Source organism: Tachyglossus aculeatus, unplaced genomic scaffold (assembly GCF_015852505.1).
Source record: "Tachyglossus aculeatus isolate mTacAcu1 unplaced genomic scaffold, mTacAcu1.pri SUPER_32, whole genome shotgun sequence".
Taxonomy (NCBI): domain Eukaryota; kingdom Metazoa; phylum Chordata; class Mammalia; order Monotremata; family Tachyglossidae; genus Tachyglossus; species Tachyglossus aculeatus.
This window is the reverse complement of record NW_024044838.1, coordinates 575,411-601,958: the sequence shown is the minus strand read 5'-3', so window position 1 is coordinate 601,958 and position 26,548 is coordinate 575,411. Positions and strand designations below refer to the sequence as shown.

Genomic DNA, 26,548 nt, shown 5'->3' with positions numbered 1-26,548 from the left:
TCTGAGCATACTGCTGGGACGAATGGGAGAGTAGTGGAGACGGGTGAAAGCCGGGGGGTTGGCGAGGGGGAGGAGTGACTTTGGGGAGCTCAGACCTGATGGATTTAATTTTATTTATGAAGTAGGAAGCCAGATCGTTGGGGGTGAGGGAAGGAGGAGGGGGAGGAACAGGAAGCCTGAGAAGGGAGTTAATTGTACGAAAGAGATGACGGGGATGATGGGCATGGGTGTCAATAAGGGAGGAGAAATAATTTTGTCAGGCAGAGAAGAGGACAGAGTTAAGACAGGAAAGGATAAACTTGAAGTGAACGAGGTTGGCATGGTGTTTAGACTTTCGCCAGCAGCGTTCAGCAGCTTCAGCATGAGAGCGAAGGAAGCGGACAATGGCAGTGATCCAGGGCTGTGTGTTCGTAGTCCAGCGAAGGGAAAGGAGAGAGGGGGGTCGAGTTGCGTAGGGAGGGTAGAGTTGAGAGGAGTAATCTGATAATCAAGATTGGGTAGAGAGGAAAGAGAGGCGAGGTGGGGTGTGAAGCGTTCAGAAAGATGGATGGGGTTGCGAGAGCGGAGGTCTCTGTGAGGAAGTGATATAGATTTACATGGGAGAGGAGTGTGAGTGAGGAGGCAGGTGAGAAGGTTATGATCAGAGAGAGGGATTTCAGAGTGGGTGAGGGTGGAGATAGTGCAGCGGTAGGGGATGATGAGGTCGAAGTTGTGACCACGTTGGTGAGTGGGCGAGGTGGGGTGGAGCAAGAGGTTGGCAGCATCAAGGAGAGATAGAAGGGGGGCGGCGGAGGAGTCACCAGGGATATCCATGTGGATGTAGATGTCTCCGAGGATCAGAGTGAGCATGGAAAAGGAGAGAAGGAAAGTGAGGAAGGGGTTAAAATCGTTAAAGAAGTTCGAGGTGGGGCCGGGTGAGGGGGGCGGTAGATGACGGCTACAAGAATCTGGAGGGGGTGGTAGAGGCGAATAATGTGGGCTTCAAAGGAAGGGAAGGAAAGGGAAGGGGGAGGAGGGATAGTGCGAAAGCGACATTGTGGGGCGAGAAGGAAACCGACACCTCCTCCTTTTCCGGTGAGTCTGGGGGAGTGGGAGAAGAAGAGGCCTCCACTGGAGAGAGCAGCAGAAGAGACCGTGTCGTCTGGAGACAGCCATGTTTCAGTTAGGGCGAGGAGGAGTAGAGACCTGGAAAGGAATAGGTGCAGGATGAAAGGGAGCTTACCTATAACGGAGCGGGGGTTCCAGAGACCACACTTGGCAGCAGCTGTGGAGGGAGGGGACGGGGGTGAAGGTTGCGAGGGGTGGGGAGGGTTTGGATTGGGATGAGTTGGCGGGGGCCTAGGTGGGGAGAGTGGGAAGAGGGGTGGCGATGGGAATGGAGAACTGGGGTGGGGTGGGGGCTTGGAGGAGGGGAGGGAGGGGGCTCGGAGGGAGGAGTTGAGGGTTGGCTCTGGTACAGAGGGATCCTGGGTAAGGGTTGAGGGGGATCGGTGGTGGTGGGGAAAAGAGAGGGAAAAAGCTGCGTGGGAGAGAGGAAGGGGAATTTGAGGAATGGGAATGGCAGTTGGGAGCAAGAGAATTGGTAGTTCATGGTGTAAATGACAGAACAGCGGGAGGTTAACAATTGAAATTCAGAAGCAATAAAACAGTAGCAATGATATAAGTAGGCGATGGAGTCCCAGAGGGTAGTTAACAATTAACATGCTATGGCAATAATAAAATAGGCAGATGATGATGTCACAGAGAGAAGATAACAACTACTATACGATGGCACAAAATAAGCAGATGATGATATCGCAGACAGCCGTTAACGATTCACATACGATGGCAGTAAAATAAGCATGTGATGACATCATTGAGAGACGTTAGCAATTAACAATCAATGGGAATAATAAAATAAGCAGACGATGACATCGCAGAGAGCAGTTAACAATTAACGTGTAGAAGCGACCATGAATTGTCCATAGATCAGTCAAATCAGGTCAAAGAGGTTAATGGCAAGCAGAATCCCGGGGCGCCTGGCAACCTTGTCTCGGAGGTGGAGGAGGATGGGGTCCTATGGATGGCAGTTCTAGAGTAGGGTGGAACTGTTAAGGGGGGTCAGGAGCAGAGATGCTTGGGGAGAGAAGTGAACAGCCAAATAGCATGGGAGGGATGAGTAGGTGCGAATGAGGTTGTCGTTAATGTAACTTGGTGATAACAAGGGCCTTTTTCCCGGGGGCGGGGTTCGGAGGGGGAAATCAGTTAGGTCTGGACCGGGAAGGTTGGTAATTGGGGGCTCTTCAAGGATGGTCGCTTAAGCGGTGGGGGGCGGGTGGAAGCAGGGGGACACAATTATCCACAGACGAGTAAGGGGATACTATGATTCGTGAACAAGCAGGGGGAAACAATATTCCACGATCTAGTAGCGGGACACAATGTCCTGCTATCCAAGTTGGCAACTTGGATAGAGTGGAGGTGGTTTCTAGAGGTGAGTGTAGCGATGATGGGGGGTGGGGGCCCAGGCCAAGGCCTTCGGTGTGGTCGGGAGGGGATGTAGATGCGCGGGTGGGGGGCCGCCAAGAACACGGCCACGAGTCATATGCACCCGATAGCGGGCGGCTGGGGGACGGACAGACGGAGGGTGGGGGTGGGGGAGCCCCGGCCCTCGCGGCGGCGTCCGGAGGACATGATTCTTCCGGGAGCAGCGGGGCCGCGCGGTGTGATGTTGGGCGGGCCTATCGGGAACGGCGTCCCGTGCTTCTATGGCGGCGCTCTGCGGAGAGGATCCTACTGGGAGCAGCAAGGCCGCGTGGTGTGATGGCGGGCGGGCCTCTCGGGAACGGAGTCCCGGGCTTCTATGGTCCTCGGAACAGATGATCTTCAACAGGGAGGGGATGTCACAGAAAAACTGCTGAACAATGTTGGACCCGCAGAAGGACAGGAAAAAGGTCGAAGGTGAAAGCAAGACTCCAAGCAGGCCCCCACTGAGCCACAAGGAGGCCGCCATCTTCCCACAGGCCATTCTGTTCATGACGACCTCGTAGCACAGGGGGAGGCAGATGGCGGTGTAGCAGTCAAAGGACATCACCATGAGGACAAAATATCCTGTCCTTTCAAAGAAAACCACCGCGAAGACCTGAGTGGCACAGCTCAGGAAAGAGATGGATGTACGGTCGTTCAGGGAGGTGTGGATGGATTTGGGGACGGTGACGGATATGTAGCAGACGTCGAAGACGGACAGGTTCCTGAGGAAGAAGTACATGGGGGTGTGGAGGCGCCGGTCGAGGACGATGACGGCGACGATGAGGAGATTCCCCGACAGGACCGCCAGGTAGACCAGGACGAACAGCGCGGCGTGGACCAGCTGCATCTCCCGGATCTCCGAAAATCTCAGAAGCAGGAATTCCCTCACTGTGGAGTTGCTGGGCATGTTCTGCAAGATGTCCTTGGGCATCATGATAGGACCTGATTTCAGACAGGGATTAAAAACATTCAGGGAGAAATTCTCATGGCAAGATAATGCCTTTGTCCGGGGATAAACCTCAATCAATCCATTAATCAATCAATGCTATTTATTGAACTCTTACTGTGTGCGGAGCACTGTACTATAAGCACTTGGGAGAGTTCACTACAACAGAGTTGGTAGACACGTTCCCTGCCCACAACCAACGTCACTCTAGAAAGGTTATGGTTTCGTCATTTCGCCCTGCCTTCTGTCTTAATTCAGGACAAAACGGAAAATTTCCACGTCGATGATGTCTGTTTTATTCTGAAACATCAGCAGAGATTGTGTCCAGTGTTCTGCACACGAACACTGTGTGCAGTCAAAATGTTCCACTGACTGATTTAGGCTATGAAAATCTAGAATGCAGGGGTTGTATAATCACAAAACGATTTGTTTAAGGAAGGCTGGTGCTGAACAATTCACTTTTTCAGACACTTTACACACAAGCCATTTCTTCCTACAACACAGCACACTGCATCCAAACAGACTCGTAGTATAGACTGGAAGTTGGCAAATTATCAGACGGCTTTCTAGGCAAAACACGTTCCAGCCGAAACAAAATTGAGTCTATCAATAAGCTATTACTCTCGGAATCTTTTATGGTATTTGTTAAGGGCTTACTATGTGCCGGGCACTGTACTAAGCAAAGGGGGGGGGGAATACAAGCAAATTGGATTTGACACAGTCCCTGACCCACATGAGGCACACAGTCCTAGTCCCCATTTTACGGATGAGGTAACTGAGGCACAAAGAAGTTAAGTGACTTGCCCAAAGTCACACAGCTGGCAAGTGGCAGAGGCGGGAGTAGAACCCCGGTCCTCTTGATTCCCAGGCCCGTGCCGTTTCCACTAAACTACACTGATTTTAATTTAGATAAATTGTGACGCTGACCCTGGTCATCCCAGTTCCCCATTGAAATTTCCCTCACTTTTCCCCTGCTCCTCTCCGGACTCACCGGGCCTGTCCTGGGCTGGCGAGCGCCGACCTCTGCTGAGAGAGAGGCTAGCTCCATCTCGTCGGTCCTAGACGAGGGTGGAAGTGACAGGAAGGTCTGGGCGAAGGGTGAGATCTGTCAGGATAGTTCCTCCCCCTCTCAGATCTCCGGCTGGCTGCGCCGTCCCCTCAGACGACGGCCGGATTATTTCCTGGGAAATTCCCCGTGGGAGGACGGGCCCAGAGCTCCACTGAGGCGGCTGACTTTCCGGGGATCTCAGAAGCCTGGATCGCGGGCACCCTTTGGTCCCGGCCCCAACATCTTAAATAACTGACCATTCCCGTGTGGTTCCCGCTCTGGGACTCCTTCCATGACAACATCAGCAGACTAATCATCATTCCGTTTCAGTGATTAATAATAGCGTTCTGTTTAAGCTCTGAGGTTTGGAGCTTCATCACATTCCAGGGCTTGGGACCATCTAAAATATGCAGCAATCCAACTTGGACATTCCCCTCTAGCCTGTAAACTCATCATGGGCAGGGAATTTGGCTACCAACCCTGTTATATTGTTATATCGTACTCTCCCAAGCGCTTACTACCAAGGTCTGCACATATTAAACGCTCAATAAATACTATTTTCCCCTTCTGAATTCCTATCTGCATTCTCCATTCCTCCCAAGCACACCATCTCACTGTGCCTCGTTCCCAACTCCCCCCCATCAGACCCCTACCTCACCACCTTTCCCCCGCTTTTAATTCCCTCTCCCTTCATATCCACCAGACCACAGGATTTCCCATCTTCCAAACTCCTTCCTGAAACTCTATTAAATCCACGGGACCTTCCCTGATTATTTTTTTCATAATGGTACTTGGTAAGTGTTTACTATTTTCCAGGGACCGTCTAAGCACTGAAGTACCCACAAGCTAGTCAGGTTGGACAGAGTCCCTGCCCTGCATAGGACTTCCAGTCTTAATCCCCATTTTACAGATGAGGTAGTTGAGGCAAGAAGTGAAGTGACTTGCCCAAGGTCACATGGCAGACAAGCGGTGGAGGCGGAATTAGAATCCAGTTCCTCTGACTCCCAGGTCCTTGTTCTATCAAACTGGGCAATGCTGCTTCCTTGTGCTTCCCTGTCTCAGGATGCTTAATTGTCTCGGTCTGGGCCTGTGTAAAAAGCCCCCCTCCCCATTCTTAATAATAATAATAATAATAACAATAAGAATAATGATAATTGTGTTATTTGATAAGTGTTTATTATGAGTCAGGCACTGTACTAAACGCTGGAGTGGATACATGTAAATTCGGTCAGACAAGTCCCTGTCCTACATGGGCTCACAGTCTCAACCACTATTTTACAGCTGAGGGAACTGAGGCCCAAAGGAATGAAGAGACTTGCCCAAGGTCACATGGCAGACAGGTAGCAGAACTGGGATTAGAATCCACGACCTCTGACTACCAAGCCCCTGCTCTGGATGGATGGATGGATGGATGGATGGATGGATGGATGGATAGGTGAATGGTTGGAAGGATGGACGGATGGAAGGAAGAAAAGATGGATTGATGAGAGACGATGGATTTGACAAGACAGATGGAGTTGCAGTCATCCTTTCTTCCCTTTTTCAACTTTCATTCCCAGCAGAGTCATGCTAAAGAGCGAATCATTATATTTTCATAGTCATTACTAATAATGATATCATTATCATATTTATTAAGAAGTTGTGTGCCTAAATTGTTCCACCTGCTGGAGTAGAAACAAAATAATCAGTTCAGACACAATTTCTGTCCCACAGGGGCTCAGAGTGTAAGAGGAAGAGAGATCCTAGGGATGTTAAGTCACTGCCCGTAGGTCACAAAGCAGGCCAGTAGCAGAGCAGGCATCAGAATTCGTCTCAATCAATCATATTTATTGAGGACTTTCTCTGGGCCCAACAATGTACTAAGCACTTGGAAAAGTTCAATATAACAAAGTTGGTAGACATGTTCCCTGCTCTCAATGATCCTACAGTCTAGAGCTATTCACATTCCTTTAGGCCATGATAAAATTTTTTAAAAAAATATGGTATTTGTTAAGCACTTCCTATGTGCCAAGCACTGCTCTAAGGACAGGGGGGTATATACACAAGGTCATTGGGTTGTCCCAGGTGGGGTTCACAGTCTTAATCCCCATTTTACAGTTGAGGTAACTGAGGCATGGAGAAGTTAAGTGGCTCGCCCAAGGTCACACAGAAGAGAAGTGGCAGAGCAGTACTTAGAACCGCCCCCAAACAGGATTTACTAGTTGACGAAGTACTAAATAATTGGGAGAGTTCAGTTTACCAGAATTGTTAAACGCATTCCCTGCCTACAGTGAGCTTACAGTCTTCAGGTACTCCCCTTCCTTTAGGCCATGATGCCTCCCCCAAACTGGATTGTCAGTCGTATTTCAGCCTTGGTCGCCTCCCTCCCAGACTTTGACAATTCATCAACGTCCAGCGTTTTATGTGAAACCTGTATGACAGGTAAGTATCTGGCTAGGTCCAAGGGAAACTCATTGGTTAAGTGGTGGGGTGAGATGATTTGCAAAGGAAGGAGACATTTTGTCCTAGAGCAGAGGCCGGGTGAGTGAACCTTTTAGGATCCTGCCCATGGCGGCCTTCATGTCCAGGTTCCTCAGGCTGTAGATGAGGGGATTCAGGGTTGGAGGCACCACAGAGTAGAACAAGGACACCAGCAGATCCATGATCGAAGAAGAGTCCGAGGGCGACTTGATGTAGGCAAATTCCGCCGCCGAGATGAAAGCAGTGATGACGGCGAGGTGGAGCAGGCAGGTGGAGAAGGCTTTGGCCCGGCCCTCGGCGGCCGGCATCCTCAGTACGGCCCGGAAAATGCGTACTTACGATACAGTGATGAAAATCAAGCAGGCGACGGCTTACACTACCCCAGCGGTGACGCTCACGTCGACGGCGACGTATTCCTTAGAGCAGATCTTCAGCAGGGAAGGGACGTCTCAGAAAAACTGCTGGACGATGTTGGACCCACAGAAGGACAGGGAGAACGTCCCAGCTGAACACATTACTGTAAACAGGCCCCCACTGAGCCATGAGGCGGTCGCCATCTTCCCACCGGCCATTCTTTTCATGACGACCTCGTAGCTCGGGGGAGGCAGATGGCGGTGTAGCGGTCATAGGACATCAACGCGAGGACAAAATGTTCTGCACCTGCAAAGAGAATCACCAGACAGACCTGTGCTCCACAGCCTAAGAAGGAGATTTCTCTATGGTCCGTCAGGGAGTTGTGAATGGATTGGGGAGGCAGTGACGGAGATGTAGCAGAGATTGGCCACTGACAGGTGCCTGAGGAAGAAGTACATGGGAGTGTGGAGGCACCGGTCGAGGGCGGTGGAGGCGACGATGAGGAGATTACCCATCACGGCCAGCAGGTAGACCAGGAGGAACAGCGCAGTGTGGACCAGCTGCAGCTCCCGGACCTCCGAAAATCCCAGCAGGAGGTCCCTCACCGTGGAGATGTTGGGCATTTTTGGAAAGCAGCATTGACTTTCTGCAGTGGATGAGAGAAGAGACAAAGTTAGAGTTCGTTGATGGGAAGAGTGAAGAAACTGACAAGACATTTGTTGGTGATTCTCTATGGAAAGGAGACAGTTGTTGAACTAAAAATGATCTTTGAGTTTCATATCCAGCAGGAATAAGGCAAGATCCAGATTTTCACATTATTTTGGTCGATTTAAAGTGAATCCCTGAGATTGTCCCCCCTCAACCACGCCAACAGACTAAGTAGAGAGGTTCCCTACCCACATCTAGTTTACAGTCTGGAGGGAGATCTTTTTCTACCTTCGTCTTCAACCTTCCCCACTGCCTGAACCTGTTCGCTGCTTCCACTACCCAATAGTTTGCGTGCACGCACACACAAACACACACACACACACACACACACACAGAGAGAGAGAGAGAGAGAGAGAGAGAGAGAGAGAGCTTCTAGCAAAGGGAACCTGATTGCAGCAGCTCTTGTAAAGAGGAAAATGAATTAGTTCAGTAATATTTATTAAGCTCTTACTGTGTGCAGAGCACTGTACTAAATGCTGGGGAGAGTACAATAGAATAATAAACAGATACAGTCCCTGCCCACAACGAGCGTACAGTCTAGATGAATAACGGATTGTAGATCGGTTGATTTCAGTGAACCTTCCAAAAAGAACCTTCTTATCGTGACTCACTTTCGATGCTTCCTCCTCCCACCCCTGGCTCCCACCCTTCCTTTGGCCTTGAAATGCACCCTTTTCATTCCCCAGCCCGAAGATATCTCACCATCGAAGATCCTCTGGAATTCCACCTTCTCAAGGAGGATTTAGCTAATTCACTTCTTCCCATCACCTGTCAGTGACCATCTCCAGACTTAATGCATCCGCAGACCCTCAGGATATTTATTGATGCTGAAGATAAGGTTCATTACTCTAGACTGTAAGCTCCTTGAGGAAACATGTCTACCAACTCTTTTATATTGTATTCCTCCAAGAATTTAGTACAGTGCTCTGCACACAGTAAGCATTCAATAAGCTGATGATTCCTTTTCCCAGAATGCACTTATCCTCCAATCACTCTGAATAATCAAAAACCGGCAGACTACCAGAAAGATGAATCCTAACACCATTTGCCAGTTCAATAGCAGAGGAGATTTTTCTTTCACGTTGAATATAACACTCAGCATGATGGACGGTCGCAAATAAAAGAGGCCATAGAGGTAAACCAGAGCTACCACCCTCTTGGACGCCCTGACCTTGGGCATCACCCCGGGGAAGCATCCCGGGCCGTGGAGGTGGCAGGGCCGCTCGTGGTTGTCTGTACAGGATAAACACCAAGTAGCGGCTGGGATTAGAACAAAGGACCTTCTGAGTCCCAGGCCCATGTTCTAATCTGCTGTATGACCTTGGGCAAGTCTCTTTACTTCTCGGGGCCTCAGTTACCTCATCTATAAAATGCGAATGAAAACTGTGAGCCCCACGTGGGACACGGACTGTGTCCAACCGAACCGTCTGGTATTTATCGCAGCACTTAGTACAGTGCCTGGCACATAGTAAGCGCTTACAGATACCATTAAAAATCTATTGAACATTAAAAGTACCTTTTGCACTCTAAACCATCAGGGCATTATTGAGCAGGGAACAGGCGCTGAGATGTCTTCTCTGTTTTCCGGCAGCTTTGTGAGTCCCGACGAGAGGTGGAAATTCCGATTCTGTGGGAAGAAGAGCAGTCTTGCATGTTCGCAGTGTTCAGAGGGAATCAGGAAGGAAGGAGATTTATTCATGGGCTGGAAAAGCAGAAATCTATCTGTTAATTGTATTTATTGAGCGCTTACTTCACCCAGCTAAGCACCTGGAAGAGTACAATATGAGAGAATTGATAGACATGTTTCCTTCCCACAAACAAGAGCCTTAATTCATTCAATCGCATTTATAGAGCCCTTAGTGTGTGCAGAGCACTGTACTAAGCGCTTTGGAAGTACAAGTCGCCAACATATAGAGACGGTCCCTACCCGACAACGGTCTCACAGTCTAGAAGGGGGAGACAGACAACTAAACAAAACATGTAGACAGGTGTCAAAATTGTCAGAATAAATAGAATTATAGCTATATGCACATCTTTAACAAAATAAATAGAATAGTAAATATGAACAGGTAAAATGGAGTAATAAATCTGACAAATATATACAAGTGCTGTGAGGAAGAGAAGGAAGTAGGGCGCTGTGCGGGGATGCGGAGGAGGAAAAGAAAATGGAGGCTCAGTCTGGGAATCCGAATAGCCCTGGGAGTCCAAATCAGTGAGTCTGATTTATTGAGTGCTCAATGTGTGCAGAACACTGTACTAAATGCTTGTGAGAGTCCAATGTAACAGCAAACAGACATTTTCCCCGCCAGACCTGGGTCCTAATTCTGGCTCCACGACTTGTCTGCTGGGTGGTCTTGGAGAATTCACTTAACTTCTCTGTGCCTCGGTTTCCTCACTTGTAGAACAGGGATTCAGTGCCTCTCCTCCCTCACCCTTAGACTGTGAGCTCCCTATATGGGGAGAGGGACGATGTGTGACCTGAGTACCGTCTATCTACCCCAGTGCTCAGCACAGTGCTTGGCTCAGAGTAAGTGCTTAACAAACACATTTATTATCTTCCCTGAAATGGAAACCCTTGTTGTCCCAGTCTTTTGCTTACCGATCTTCATGACCTAGCAGCAGAATGGTGCAGAGAATAGAGCACATGCCTGGGAGTCAGATGATCCTGGGTTCTAATCCCCGCTCTTCCGCCTGTCTGCTGTGTGACCTTGGACAAGTCACTTCACTTCTCTGTGCCTCTTTTACCTCATCTGTAAAGTGGGGATTAAGACTGTGAGCCCCACATGCGACAGGGACTGTGTCTGATCCAATTTGCTTGTATCCCCCCTAGTGCTTAATACAGTAATTGACACATAGTAAACGCTTAACAAATACCATCATTATTATTATGACACATAATCATTAACCTTTCGTTGACCTCCCACATTCCACCTCTTGCCAATGGATCACATGTTCTTGGGGGACAGAGGCAGGGATTTTTAAAATATTATTTATTAGGTGCTTACTATTTGTCAAACACTCTTCTTAGAGCTTGAATAGTTACAAGTCAATTAGGTTGGACACAATCTCTATCCCACATGGGGCTCACAATTTAAATAGGAGGAAGAACGGGAGAAATGAAGCACAGAAACGTGAAGTGACTTGCCCAAAGTCACACAGCAGACAAATGATGAAGCTGGGATGGGAACCCAGGTCCGCTGTCTCCCAGGCCTGGGCTCTTTCCACTAGGCCATGCTGCTTATCTTGGTAAAACCTCACGAAAGGCAATGACTATCAAATCCCCATTGACACGAGTCATTCGTGTCCACCAATTAGGAAACATTTCTAGCCACTAACTGATTTATTTCAAAAGAACGCATTGAGTTAGGGCTGAGATTTAAATTTCAATTGTTTTCAATTTTCAGGATTGAGAACAGATTGAGTAAGTGCAAATGAAGTGCTATCTCTCCGTCATTGAAACTTGAGTCTATTAATTAAATCGGTCTTGTGAACAATATTATTATTATCATCATTAATAAGAAGAATAGTAATATTTACTATTTACCAGCGCTTAGGACAGTGCTTGACACATAGTAAGTGCTCAACAAATGCCATTAAAAAATTATCCTGCACTTACTATGTGCTAAGCTCTGGGGTAGATACAAGGTTATGAGATTGGAAATAGTCCCTGGCTCACACGGGGTTCACAAAATCTATCTTAACCCCATTTTACAGATGAAGAAACTGTGGCCCAGTAAGGGAAAATGACTTGCCTAAGGTCACACAGTAAACCAGAGACTTGAACAAGGGTCTCTTGAATCTCATGTCCACTAGGCAACACTATCAATCAATCCATGAGTCACTGGTATTTATTGAGTGCTTACTGTGCACAGAACACTGTACTAATTACTCGGGAAAGTCCAATGGAACAGGATTCCTAATATTTTCTGTCCTACTATTTCTACCCTTTCACTGAGTCTCACCCCTAGCGGGTATTGCCAGAATATTCACCCCGATAGCTACATTTTTAATAATTATAATGATGATGGCATTTGTTAATCGCTTAGTAGGCACCGAGCACTGTTGAAGCACTGATAAGTTTACCACTAAGCATCGTTTTTCCTAACAATGGCATATAATAACCTCATCCAGGCTTACCTAATGCAATCAATCAATGATATTTATTGAACACTTATTGTGTGAAGAGCACTGTACTAAGCACCTGGGAAAGTACAATACAACAAAGATGATAGATGCGTTCCTTGTCCACCACAAGCTAAGAATCTTCAGGGTAAGACAGGCATAAAACTAGACTGCGGAAAGGGGAAATAGTACAGTATTAAGGGTATTTATAGTAACCAGTTAATCATATTTATTCAGTGCTTACTGTGTGAAGAGCACTGTACTGAGCGCTTGGAAGAGCACAATAAAACAAAGTTAGTAGACATATTCTCTGCTCACAACGGGTTTACAGTACAAAGGGGGAGACAGACATTAATCTATCCATCAATGGTATTTATTGAATGATTACTGTGTGCAAAGCACTGTACTAAGCACTTGGGAGAATAAAATAGACACGTTTCCTGCCCACAAGGATCCTGCAGTCTAAATGGGGAAGCAGGCTTTAATCATAGCGAAGGTGGGAAAGTTGATTAACACACATCCGGTAGCATAAAGTGTCTCATCAATAGATACATACGTATACGTATACGTAATTCAGGATACGAAGTTTAGGATTCCTTGGATATGTGCCCCCAGGGGTATTTTAGAGAAGCAGCCTGGCCTATTGGAGAGAATATGGGCCTGGGTGTCAGAGGACCTGTGTTCTAATCTTGACTCTGCCACTTATGGGCAGTGTGACCTTAGGAAACTCACTTAACTTCTCCACGCCTCAGTTCCTCGATACCTGTTCTTCCTTCTACTCAGACTGTAAGCCCTATGTGGGACCTGCTTATCTTGTTAATAACCCAGCGCTTAGTTCAGTGCTAGGAACGTGGTAAGCGCTTAACGGATACCACAATTATTCTCACTGTCTGATTCTTGTCCAGATATCTGTTTTCCCTCAGTGGAGAGTTGCCTATTTTAGCTGCTACCTTTCCGGCCCTTCTCCAGAACTCTAGACCAATATGATTCAAGATGTTAGCCCTTTCTGAACTCTGGTCTTTTCCCAGAATCCTCCTTACCTCCTCCTTTACGTCCTTGTTCCTCAGGGTGTAGATGAGTGAGTTGAGGGTGGGGGCCACAACGGTGTAGAAGAGGGTGAGGAACTTGCCCAAAGTCCCAGAGAAGGAGCTGTTGGGCCAGATGTAGACCACCCTGATGGACCTGTAGAAGAGAGTGACCACCAGGAGGTAGGACCCGCAGGTACCCAGGGCCTTCCTCCAACCCTGGGGCGACTTGATCCTCAGCATGGCCCAGGCGATGGACCTATAAGAGACCGTGATCATGCTCAAGGGCAGGAGATTCAGGACCAGAGTGCCCACGAAGAGCTGGATCTCATTGGCACGGACGTCCACACAAGCCAGCTTGAGCAGGGCGGGTATCTCGCAGGTGAAGTGGGGAAGTAGCTGGTGTCCACAGCGGGGCAGGAGGAAGATGACGGTGGCCTGAATCGCGGTGTCCCCCACCCCACACATCCAGGGTAATCTCACCAGGACCTGGCAGAGCCACGGGTGCATGGCGGTGGTGTAGTGAAGGGTTAGGCAGATGGCGGCGACTGTCCAAGACCATGACGGCCAGAAGGATGCATTCCGTCGACCCCAGGACCAGGACGACGTACAGCTGGACCGCACAACCGACCACGATGATGGTCTTGGAGGGCCCCCGGAGGTTCCATAGAAGTGGGGGACGATGTCAGTGGTGAAGCAGTGGTCCTCGAGGGAGAGGTGAGACAGGAAGAAGTACATGGCGACGGAGATCCAGGCGGTGTTGCCCACCAGGGTTAGGAGGTAGAAGATCAAGACAACCACGAAGAGGATCTTCTCTATCTGGGGCTGAGCAGAGAAATCCACCAAGACAAAGTTCTCTGCAGAAGTGTCATTCGGCATCATCCTCATACTTGTAGGAAGAGCGAGGGAGGCAGGGAGGTTGAAAGGATGAGAGAAAGAGGGAGAGGGGAAGAGAGGAAGGAGGAGAGAAAAATAATAGAGTGAGGGAGGCAGGGAGAGAGAGAGGAGGATGGAAAAAGGGAGTAGGAAAGAAGAAAAGGAGGGGAAAATGAGAGAGAGGGAGTGAAGAGAGAGAGAGGAAGGAAAACGTGTGAGAGAGAGTGAGGGAAAGAGAGTCCAAGGGAGAGATAAAGTGAGAGGGAAAGAGAGAGAGAGAGAGGAAAAGGAATGATTGAGAGAAAGTGTGAGGGGAGAAAAAGCCAAAGAAAAAGTGAGGGAAAGAGAGCGCGAGGGCGAGAAAAGGCAGGACAGAGAGAGAGAGGGATCATGAGGGGGAGAAAAAACAAGAGAGCAAGGGAGTGTGAAATGGAGAGAAAAAGAAAGAAGGAGGAAACCGAGGGAGTGGGAGATAAAGGTGCGAGAGTGAGAGGAAGAGAAAAATAGGAGAGGGAGTGAAGGGAAAAGCATAAAGGAGAATAAAAGCAAGTGAGAGAGAGGGAAAGCAAGTGAGAGAGAGAAAACGTATGAGAGAAAGTGGGGGGAAGAAAAACACAAAGGAGAGAAAAAGTGAGAGAAAAGGGAAAGAGGGAGAGGGAGAGAAAAATGGGACAGAGTGAGAAGGGGAAACAGCGTGAGAGAGCAAGAGAGAGCAGGAGAGAGAGAAAACAAGAGACGGAGAGAGCAAGGGAATAGAGTGGGAGAGGGAAAGAAAAATTGAGAGTGGGAGAAACAGAGCGAGAGGGAGAAAAAAGTGCAAGAAAGAATGAGAGGGAGAGAAAAACGAGAGGGACAGAGTGATAGAGAGAAACATAGCAAGAGTACGAGAGAAAAAATGAGAGCGAGCAGGAGGAAAAGAGAGCGAAGGAGAAAAGCGTATGAAGGAATGAAAGGGAGAGAAGAACAGGAGAAAGCGAATGAGAAGAACCAGAGAAAAAGCAAGGCAGTAGTCGCGGTAGGAGTAATAACAATAATAATAATGGTATTTGGTAAGAGCTTATTATGTGCCAAGAACTGTTCTAAGCGCTGGGGTAGATACAAGGTAATCAGGTTGTCCCACGTGAGGTTCACAGTCTTCATCCCTGTTCTATAGATGAAGTAACTGAGGCACAGAGAAGTTAAGTGACTTGCCCAAGGTCACCCAGCAGTAACACTGATGGAGCCCCCTGTGCAGATTCAGTGATGTAGTAGGAATGATATTTGTTTCACTCTTGCTATGTACAAAGCACTGTACTGAGGTGTAGGAGTGAAATAGGTTGGGTCATTGGCCTCCAGGTAGGTCCGATTCTAAGATAATAATAATAATAATAATAATAATGAAAGTAATATTTGTTAAGCACTTACTATGTGCCAAGCGCTGTTCTAATCACTGGTGTAGATAGAGGGTAATCAGGTTGCCCCACGTGGGGCTCACAGTCTTAATCCTCATTTTACAGATGAGGTAACTGAGGCACAGAGAAGTGAAGTGACTTGCCCAAAGCCACACAGCTGGCAAGTGGCGGAGCTGGGATTAGAACCCATGACCCCTGACTCCCATGCCCGGGCTCTTTCCACTGAGCCACGCTGCTGTCCCGGGTCCCCTTCTGGACACCCCGGCTCCAGAGAAGGGTGGTAGGATGTGGAGAGGGGCGAGAAAAGGGGAGAAAATTCGATCTCTCGAAGAAACATGAAACTCTTTGAATACTTACGCTGGAGTGGAGAATCTTCCAAGGGTTCTTCTCAGCTCAGAAAGGGAAGGGTTTTCATTCTGTCTCCTCTTGAGCCAGGATAAGAGTCAGTAGCTGACCCTGAAGCAGGACGGATTGAGCGTATATTCCTAGAAGGAATTTCTGGTGGTGTAATACTGAAAAGGGAGAAGTAGGATATGGACTCTGTATACCAACAGGTTCGAACAGAAATAGAGAGAAACTCGATTTTCTATCCATATTTCCAGCGTGGTACCTCTCTGACCCTCCTTCTAATCCTCCTCTGTTCCCTACCACGTTTTCCGGGGACCAATATGTCTACCAGGTCTGCTATATTGGACTCTCCCAAGCAATTAATACAATGCTTTCTTCACAGCAAGTGCTCAATAAATACCACTGATGGATTAGTTCTAGCTCGTTCGCCCATTCATTCATTCAATCATATTTATTGAGCGCTTACTGCGTGCAGAACACTGTACTAAGCGCTTGGAAAGCGCTTTTAGACTGTGAGCCCACTGTTGGGTAGGGACTGTCTCTATGTGTTGCCAATTTGTGCTTCCCAAGCGCTTAGTACAGTGCTCTGCACATAGTAAGCGCTCAATAAATACGATTGATTGATTGATTGGAAATTATAATTTGGCCACGGTGGGGACAATCTCTACCCAACAACGAGCTCAAAACAAGACAAAACAAGAACACAGCAGTTGTTATGTGCTTACTATATGCCAAGCACTGTACTAAACGCTGGGGTAGACAAAAGATGATCAGGTCCCACATGAGGCTCACAGTCTAAGTAGGAGGTAGAACATGCATTGGATCTCCATTTTGCAGATGTGGAAACAGAGTAATAAAGAAGTGGAGTGATTTGCCCTAGCATTACACAGCAGATAGCAGACAAGTGGCTGAGCCAGAATTAGAACCCATGTCCTTCCGACTGCAAGCCCACGCTACTTCTCACCCCTCAGCTCTTCCTTAGCGCCTTCCACCCCCAGCTCCCCGAGATCGATGGGAAGCTCAGCTCACACTATTTGTTCCCTTGACTCTCACCCAAGCAACTTCTGGACTCACATTTAGAATTGGGCCATCTCTGGCTGGGTCAGGGCTCGTAATTGCGGGCTAGTGATGGCCTAGGCTTTCTCCCTGATTTCTTCAGCATCTGGGATAATAATCTGAATAAGAATATGAATAATCCACACAGGGTAAACTAAACCATAAGCTCCTCATGAGTAGGGACCCTGCCCAATGTTGCACTTTCCCCTGCTCTGCACAAAGGAACGCTCAATAAATAATCTGGATTAGTAGCCCATATAACCGAATTCCATTTTCCTAAATACCGTCGAGGCTACAGATTGTGCGGGGTGGGGGGAGTGTGGGGGTCTCTGTTTCACCCCTAATCACCAGTCCTGGTGCAAAGAAAAGGCAAACAGATTCTCACTCTGGTTCGGAGAAACGATTCCACTGGATGGGCTGAGTAGGTCTCAGTGTTAGAGATTCTATCCTCAGTCTCGTGAGTGATAAGGTGAGAAGGAAGCTGAGCTGGAAGCAGCTGAGCTAGGAGGCAGAGAAAGGATTATCTCCCAGCCCCTTTTTCCAAATCTCTTCAAGAGTGGGTGGCCGGTGGAAAGAAGGTCAGGGATCGGGCCGACGCCCGAGGAAATTTAATTCCTACCGTCGCCTCTGCTCTACAGCTCATCATCTTTCCAGGGCCCTACTGCCCTTTCTGTAGGATCTTGGGGAATTGAGAGAGGCAATCAGGAGATAAGGACCGGACTGTCTCTCCAGGTGCTCTTCACATTTGAGGCTTGGGGGGACCAATATTTCTGGAGCACGGGATCGCCCGATATGTTGGCACAGATCGTGAGGGCCCCCCTGGGATTCTCCCACCCTCCAGATATAACAATAAGTCAGGCACAGAGGCGACCAGTGCAGGGACTCCTGAGAGAGAGTCTTGGGGAGAAAGATGCCTTAGCTATCAGCTTCTGAGTACTTCAAAGCATTCTCAAATTCATTAATCCCGGTACTGCCACTTCAGCTGTGTGACTTTGAGCAAGTCACTTAACTTGCCTGTGCCTCAGTAACCTCATCTGTAAAATGGGGATTAAGACTGTAAACCCCACATGGAACAACCTGATAACTTTGTATCTACCCCAGCACTTAGGTCGGCGCTTGGCACATAGTTAGCGCTTAATAAATACCATTATTATGATTTATTACTATATATGATTGAGTGAATGAATGAATAATGGCGTGGATAGCGTAACAAGGGTCTTCTCCTTGATCATCATCCTTCATTCATCCATTCATTCAATCGTATTTATTGAACGCTTAGTGTGTGCACAGCACTGTACTAAGCGCTTAGAAATTACAATTCAGCAATAGAGAGAGACAATCCCTGCCCACACAGGACTTACAGTCTAGAAGGGGGAAGAAAGACATCAAAACAAGTTAACAGGCATCAATATAAATGAATAGAATTGCATATATATATATATATATATATACGTATATATATATATATACATATATATATATATACGTATATATATATATATGTATATATAAATTAGAGAAGTAACATGGCTCAGTGGAAAGAGCACGGACCTGGGAGTCAGAGGTCATAGGTTCGAAACCCGGCTCCGTCACTTGTCTGCTGTGTGACTTTGGGCAAGTCACTTAACTTCTCTGTGCTTCAGTTACCTCATCTGAAAAATTGGAATTAAGACTGTGAGCCGCATGTGGGACAACCTTGTATCTACCCGGCCCTTGGCACATAGTAAGCGCTTAACAAATACCAAAATTATTAAATTATCATTACTATTCATCTACATCTTTTTGCTGGACCTCAATCTTTCTGAATTCTTCCCCCCCACTGCTCCTGCTAGATCACAATTCTTATGGCTGCAGGCTCTCTTTCCCTCCTTGGCTCTTGTTTCAGCTAACATTAGCAGAACTGTGCAGGATGTGTGAAGTTCTGGGTGCATTGCGAAAAGTTTAGTCTTTCATTTCCATTTATGGCTTTAGCTTCTGCTGAGACAAAGGCCATTCTGTTTACAGACACACCCTTTACTGCTTCTGATTCTTTCTCCTGCTTCTTGTTGTTGTTGTTACTAAGCACTTACTATGGGCCAGACACTGTACTAAGGGCTAGGGCGGATGAAAACTAATCAGGTTGGATGCAGCCCCTGTCCCACGTTTGGTTCACGGTCTTAATCTCCATTTTTCAGATGAGGCAACTGAGGCTTGGGGAAGTGAAGTGACTTGCCCAAAGTCACACAGCGGGCAAGAGGTGGAGCCGGGAGTAGAACTCAGGGCCTTCTGACACCATGCCCTGTGCACTTTCCACACTTCACACTGCTACTCAGGCGTGTATGCATTGCTCTAGAATTACAGGTCTGGGTGGTTTAGTTCAGGGGATTCTGCTTACATAGTTTGTGAGCTCTGTGTGGGCGGGGAACGTTTCTACCACCAGGGTTGTATTGCCCCAAGTGCTTAGTACAGTGCTGTGCACAGTGCGCGCTCACTAAATAGCATTGATACCGTCAAATGGAGTTTGTTTCAGGGTTCCACTAGCGAACTGGGAGTGATTACCATGTGGGACAGAGACTGTGTCCAACCTGATGAGTTTGTATCTACCCCGGCGCTTAGTTCAGTGTCTGGCACATAGTAAGTGTTCAATAGCTACCATTAAAAAAAGATAGTTGAATTGAATGATTGATTGCCTGAGCCTTCCCTAGAAGAAGAGAAAAGAAGAAGCGTGGTTTAGTGGAAAGAGACAGGGCTTTGGAGTCAGAGGTCGTGGGCTCTAATCCCGGCTACGCCATTTATCAGCTGTGTGACTTTGGGCAAGTCACTTAACTTCTCTGTACCTCAGTTCCCCCATCTGTAAAATGGGGACTAAGACTGTGAGCCCCACGAGGGGCAACCTGATGACTTTGTATCCACCCCAGCGCTTAGACCAGTTCTTGGCACAGTGTAAGCGCTTAACAAATACCAACAATATTATTATTATTAAGAAGGTGACATGCTTCCTACAGGATTTTTCCCCCAAAGGTACCTGTCCCTAGGATGAACTTCATATGTCCCTGTTTCTCAGAGCCATCCTCTCACTCCCAGCACCCTCCTCAGGGCGGCACTCACATCCCCGTTCCTCAAGCTGTAGATGAGGGTGTTCAGGGTGGAGGGGGAACACCGTGTAGTACACGGACACCAGCAGGTCCAGCTTGGAGGAGGAGTTTGAGGGCGGATGGAGGTGGGCGACACTTCCCGTGGAGATGAATAAAATCACCGCAGCGTGGTGGGGCAGGCTGGTGTAGAAGGCTTTGGTCCGGCCCTCGGCGGCCGGCATCCTCAGCACGGCCCGGAAGATGTGCACGTACCAGACGACGATGGAGACGAGACATGAGATTTTCGGAATGGCGGAGAAGACCGTGACTCCAATCTCCTGGAGGTTCCCACTGGATCCCGAGAGTTCCATCATTTGGGGAGCGTCACAGAAGGAATGGCGGATCACGTTGGGCCCGCCGAAGCCGACGGAGAAGGTGGTGGCCACGTGCGTGGCGGCGGCCATCTTCCCACAGGCCCCTTGGTCCATGATGACCTCTTAGCGCAGGGAGAGGCAGATGGCGGTGTAGAAGTCGTAGGACATCGCCGTGAGCCGGGCCACCTCGACACCCGCAAGGGTGATTACTAAAATAACTTGAGAGATGCAACCCGGGACAGAGATTTATCTGCGGCTGGTCAGGGAGTTGTGGATGGATTTAGGGACGGTGACGGAGATGTAGCAGAGGTCGAGGACGGACAGGTTCCTGAGGAAGAAGTACATGGGGGTGTGGAAGCGCCGGTCGAGGGTGGTGACGACGACAATGACGAGATTCCCGTCAGGGCCGCCAGGTTGACCAGGAGGAAATCTGGTCCGTCACCTCCGTGGCGTTGGCCATTTCCTTCCCAGAGATAAGATGTCCTAGCTGTGTAGGAGAAAACGATTTTTAACCATTACAAATGTGTCAAATCAACCCACAGTAAGCTGTTTGTAAATACTTTTACTACTATTCCTACTTTCTACTGGTGGGCAAGATCATGGTGACACATATTTTACTCTCCCAAGTGCTTAGTACACTTCTCTGTACATGGTCAGCGCTCAATACATGCCATTGATTGATGGCTGGATTAATAAATGGCTGCTTCCCCTTCTAGACTATGAACTCCTTATGGACAAAGGAAAATGTCAACCAACTCTGTTGCACCATACTCTCCCTAGTGCCTAGTACAGTGCTTTGCACGTAGTAAGGTCTCAATAAATACGGTTAATTGATAGCGCTCAATAAATACCATTGATTGATCGACTGATTGATGACACACAGCAAGTTTGAGGTTATCCATTTTCTATTAGACTGCAAATACCATAATAATAATAATATGTTCGATTCACCAGATCTGAATACTATTTGTGGCATTTGTTGAGCGAGCACTGGAATGGATAAAGTCTAATCGAGGCTCCGTGGAAATAGCTCGGGCTTGGGAGTCAGAGATCGTGGGTTCTAATCCCAGCTCTGCCACTTCTCAGCTTTGTGACTTTGGGCAAGTCACTTCACTTCTCTGTGCCTCAGTTACCTCATCTGTAAAATGGGGATTAAGACTGGGAGCCTCACGTGGGAAAACCTGATTACCTTGTATCTATCCTAGTGCTTAGACCAGTGCTTGGCACATGGTAAGTGCTGAACAAATACCATTATTATTATTATTATCATTATTATTATTATTATCATTATTATTATTATTATTATTATCATTATCATTATCATTAGATCAGATGCAGTTCTTCTCCCACATGGGGCTCATAGTCTAAGAGAAAGGAAAACAGACATTTTAATGCCCATTTTATAGATGAGGAAACTGAGTCATAGAGAATTTAAGTGATTTGTCCAAGATCACACAGCAGGGAAGTGACTCCCAGCCCTCTGACTCCCAGATCTCTGCTCTTTCCACTAGTATACACCCTTTATCCCCAAATCAATATCGATCAACAGGTGGTATTTATTGAGCGCTCACTGTGTGCTATACTAAGGACTTGGGAGAGTACAACAGAATTGATAGACACTTTCCGTGACCTCACTGAGCTTATCTTCCCTCCTACCTAATCTGTCAGCCCTATGTGGGACCAGAACTGCATCCAAACAGATTCACTTGTATCTAAGAGAAGATACAAGAGCCAAGAGAAGCAGCGAAGCTCAGTGGAAAGAGCCCGGGTTTCGGAGTCAGTGGTCATGGGTTCAAATCCAGGATCCAACAATTGTCAGCATGACTTTGGGCAAGTCACCTAACTTCTCTGTGCATCAGGTACCTCATTTGTAAAATGGGAATTGACTGTGAGTCCTCCTTGTAGCCTCCACAGCGCTTAGAACAGTATTTGCACATAGTAAGCACTTAGTAAATACCATCATTATGGTTATTATCATTACCCCAGTGCTTAGAACAGTGCTTGACACATCGGGAGTGCTTAATAAGTAATAAATGAATAAAAATAAATAAATAGACGATCATGCAGTCTAGAGATGCATGGAGACTCTCTGGATCCTTTCAGGAAAAATGAATTTTTTTATGGAATATGTTTAACACTTAATATGTGCCAGGGGCTATACTAAGCGCTGGGGTAGATTCAAGATAATCAAGTTGGACACAGTCCCTGTTCCACATGGGGCTCACAGTCTTAATCCCCATTTTACAGTTAAGGTCACTGAGGCACAGAAAAGCCAAGTGACTTGTCCAAGGCAGACAGCAGAGAAGCGTCGAAGCCGGGATTAGAACCCAGATCCTTCTGGCTCCCAGGCCCGCGCTCTTTCCAATAGGCCACACTGCTTCTCCGCTGTGGCCGCTAAACCCCACACCCAACACTTTTCCTGAAAACCTGACAAGTGATAGAATAACACGTAGGGTTCTCACGTACGGGTTACCAACTGAGATCGGAGGAATTGAGTCGACCAATCTCGTCCGCCTCCTCTTCTCCGAACGCTGGAACCCCGAGAGAAAATCTCTGATTTTCACCTCCTCTCCTTTCGACGAGAGGCCGGAACGAACCGAGCCGCGGAGGGGGTGGGATATTTGATCCCTCTCCTGTTGGGAGGTGTTGCGAGGCATCTTTGTGTCACTATGTCTACCCCCGTTACCGCTTTTAGTAGTTGGGGTGCTTGTCCAGGGAGAGCCAAGGAGCTCAGAGACAGAGTGAAGCCATCGGAAACACTGCACGTCCTGCCAGGCCTTTGTTAACCTCCTGGCACACCTGGAGTTTATTTGTTTGTTTGTTTTTATGGAATTTGTTAAGCGCACGTTTACTATGCGTCAAACGATATTCTGAAAGCTATTTCGACAATCCACGTAACCTGTGGTCCAGGAATTCACGTTCAGGTACATAGGAGAAGTCATAATTGCATTCATTAAGTGCTTATTGAGTGCAGAGCACTGTACTAAGCTCTTACTGCAGTGCTCTGCACATAGTAAGAGCTCAATTAATACGACTGAATGAATAAGAGAAGCAACGTGGCTCAGTGGAAAGAGCCTGGGCTTGGGAGTCAGAGGTCGTGGGTCCTAATCCCGGCTCCACCACCTGTCAGCTATGTGACTTTGGGCAAGTCACTTCACTTCTCTGGGCCTCAGTTATCTCATCTGGAAAATGAGGATTAAAACTGTGAGCCCCACGTGGGACAGCCTGATTACCTTGTATCCCCCAGAGCTTAGAACAGTGCTTGGCACATAGGAAGAGCTTAACAAATGCTGTTATTATTATTATTACTATTATTATTGTCATAAATGATAGGAGAATGTACACGGGTGAGGAATTAGCACTGTACTAAGCGCTTAATTCCTTAGTAAATACCATTGATTAGCACTGTACTAAGCACTTCATTCTTTAGTAGATACCATTGATTGATTGATAGTTGTCCTTCATTCTCAAAGATTCCACAACGACAATAAGAATATTGTAAGTGCTTACAAATGTCATAATAATGACATAGTGAGTGCTTAGCAAATACCACAATAATAATAATATAGTAAGTGCTTAACATATGCCATAATAATGATATAGAGCATGTTAACAAATACCATGATAATAATCTAGTAAATGCTTAACAAATGCTGCAATAATATTTGAGTACTTAATAATTGCCATAATAATATTATAGTAAGTGCTTAACAAATGCCATAGGAAAGACTAGTGAGTGCCTAACAAATACCATAATAGTAATATAGTAAGTGCTTAACAAATGCCGTAATAATAATATAGTGAGCTCTTAATAAATACCATAATAATGGTATAGTAAGTGTTTAACAAATACTGAAATAATCATATAGTGAGTGCTTAAAAATCCCATAATAATATTAAGATAGTGAATGTTTAACAAATCCCATAAGATAGTGAGTGCTTAACAAATACCATAAGAATAGAGTAAGTGATTAAAAAATGCCATAATAATAATCTAGTGAGTGCTTAATATATACCATAATAATACCAGAGTGAGTGCTAAACAAGTATCATAATAGTCTAGTGAGCGGTTAACAGGTACAACAGCAATGATGATAATATTAATAATTACTGTAAATCTAGGCGGATAAATCTAGGTGGACCAATCTCTCCCTTCAATTTTGCAATTTTTCTACTTCTACAGTGTGACTGTAACGGCCCACTGGGAATCCTACCGTCTGTGAGCAGGCGAGATACCCAGGAGATTGGAGAAGATGAGAGTCGTACGTTTTTCAAGAGTTCATAAAACCGGTTCCTTTGTTTCTGCAGCACGTTGTTCTGAAAGTATTGGCCACCAGTTCTGGGCTCAGATGAGACTACTGTATCAGCCTACTCTCTGATCTCCCATCCTCCTGTCTCTCCCCACTTCTATCCATACTTCACGCCGCTGCCCGGATCATCTTTGTGCAGAAACGCTCTGGACATGTTACTCCCCTCCTCAAAAATCTCCAGTGACTACCAGGCAACCTACGCATTAGGCAAAAACGCCCCACCCTCGGCTTCAAGGCTCTCCATCACCTCGCCCCCTCCTACCTCACCTCTCTTCTCTCCTTCTACAGCCCAGCCCGCACCCTCCGCTCCTCTGCCACTAATCCCCTCACTGTGCCTCGTTCTCGCCTGTTCCGCCATCGACACCAGGCCCACGTCATCCCCCTGGCCTGGAATGCCCTCCCTCCGCACATCCGCCAAGCTAGCTCTCTTCCTCCCTTCAAAGCCCTACTGAGAGCTCACCTACCCCAGGAGGCCTTCCCAGACTGAGCCCCCTCCTTCCTCTCCCCCACCTCCCCCTCCCCATCTCCCCCGCCTTACTTCCTTCCCCTCCCCACAGCACCTGTGTATATGTATATATGTTTGTACGTATTTATTACTCTATTTATTTTATTTGTACATATCTATTCTATTTATTTTACCTGGTTAATATGTTTTGTTTTGTTGTCTGTCTCCCCCTTCTAGATTGTGAGCCCACTGTTAGGTAGGGACCGTCTCTATATGTTGCCAACTTGTACTTCCCAAGCGCTTAATACAGTTCTCTGCACACAGTAAGCGCTCAATAAATACGATTGAATGAAAGACCATCAAAAATCTAGAGTAGTTTCTGGCGAACGAGAGTGCGGTGGCTGAGACCAGGGTAATTGTGAGAGCTAAGGAGAGAATCCATCAATCAGTGGGTGCTTACTGGGTGCATAGCACTGCACTAAGCGCTTGGGAAAGCACACTAGTACAGAGCAGGTAGACGCGTTCGCTGCCCACTTCCTGTCTACTTGTTTTGTTTTTGCCTGTCTACTTGTTTTGTTTCTCCCTGTCTACTTGTTTTGTTTTTGCCTGTCTACTTCTTTTGCTTTGTTGTCTGTCTCCCCTTTCTAGACTGTGAGCCCGTTGTTGGGTAGGGATTGTCTCTATCTGTTGTCGAATTGTACTTTCTAAGTGCTTAGTACAGTGCTCTGCATACAGTAAGCGCTCAGTAAATACAACTGAATGAATGAATGAACGAGCTTACAGTATAGAATTGGAGGCAGACGTTAGTCAGAGAATCACTGGTAGTATCCAGCGCTCACTAAATGAAGAACACTGAACGAGCGATTGGAAGAGTCCAATATAATAGAGTTGGTGGACCTGATTCTGATCCAGTGAGCTTACAATGTACATGGGGAGGCAGACATAAATCAATCAATCAGTGGAATTTATTGAGCGCTTGTGTGACGAACAGTTAAGCTACTGGAAAAGTATAATATAACAGAATTCGTAATAATAATAATAATAATAATCATGTCATTTGCTGAGCGTTTACTATGTACCAAGCACTATTCTGTAGACACATTCCCGGTCAACAACGAGCTGACCGTCTAGAGGGAGCGAGCAAAGCTCTCTCATTTCATTCCAGACCTGATTCTAAGAAGACCCGTGAGGAAGGTGAACTTGATTTCTCTGATTTTAAAAATAAGCTGAGGAAATTGAGAGAAGCGAAGTGGCGTTCCCAAGATCACACAATAAGCAAGCGGTGGAGCCGGGATTATGCTCTTTCTATTAGACCACGGTCAGGGTACTGTTTACAGAACACGGGTTGACTAGGCTGGAGAGAAATGTTCTGGTCTGAAACAGGGACTGAGAGCGGAGAGGTTTTTTATGATGATGATGGCATTTGTTAAGCGCTTACTATGTGCCAAGCACTGTTCTAAGCGTTGGGGCAGACACAAGGTCATCAGGTTGACCTACGTGTGGTTCACAGTCTTCATCCCCATTTTA

At 47.1% G+C, this 26,548-nt stretch overlaps 1 protein-coding gene across 1 annotated transcript; it reads right to left on the bottom strand.

The window, feature by feature from the left end:
* Positions 1-7,592: 7,592 nt before the first annotated feature.
* Positions 7,593-14,047, bottom strand: LOC119921877 (olfactory receptor 2G2-like). The gene is made up of 2 exons (XM_038741866.1): positions 13,244-14,047; positions 7,593-7,619 (listed from the first exon to the last, which is right to left on the bottom strand). The coding sequence occupies exons 1-2, from the start codon at positions 14,045-14,047 to the stop codon at positions 7,593-7,595; spliced, it is 831 nt and encodes a 276-aa protein (XP_038597794.1).
* Positions 14,048-26,548: the final 12,501 nt, after the last annotated feature.

Coding starts and splice junctions, on each gene's coding strand:
- LOC119921877 (XM_038741866.1), bottom strand. CDS start 14,047: ATGCCGAATGACACTTCTGCAGAGAACTTTGTCTTGGTGGATTTCTCT. Junction 7,620..13,243: donor TCACCCTCTTCTACACCGTT/GTGGCCCCCACC, acceptor TTCTCTTTGCAG/GTGCAGAACATTTTGTCCTC.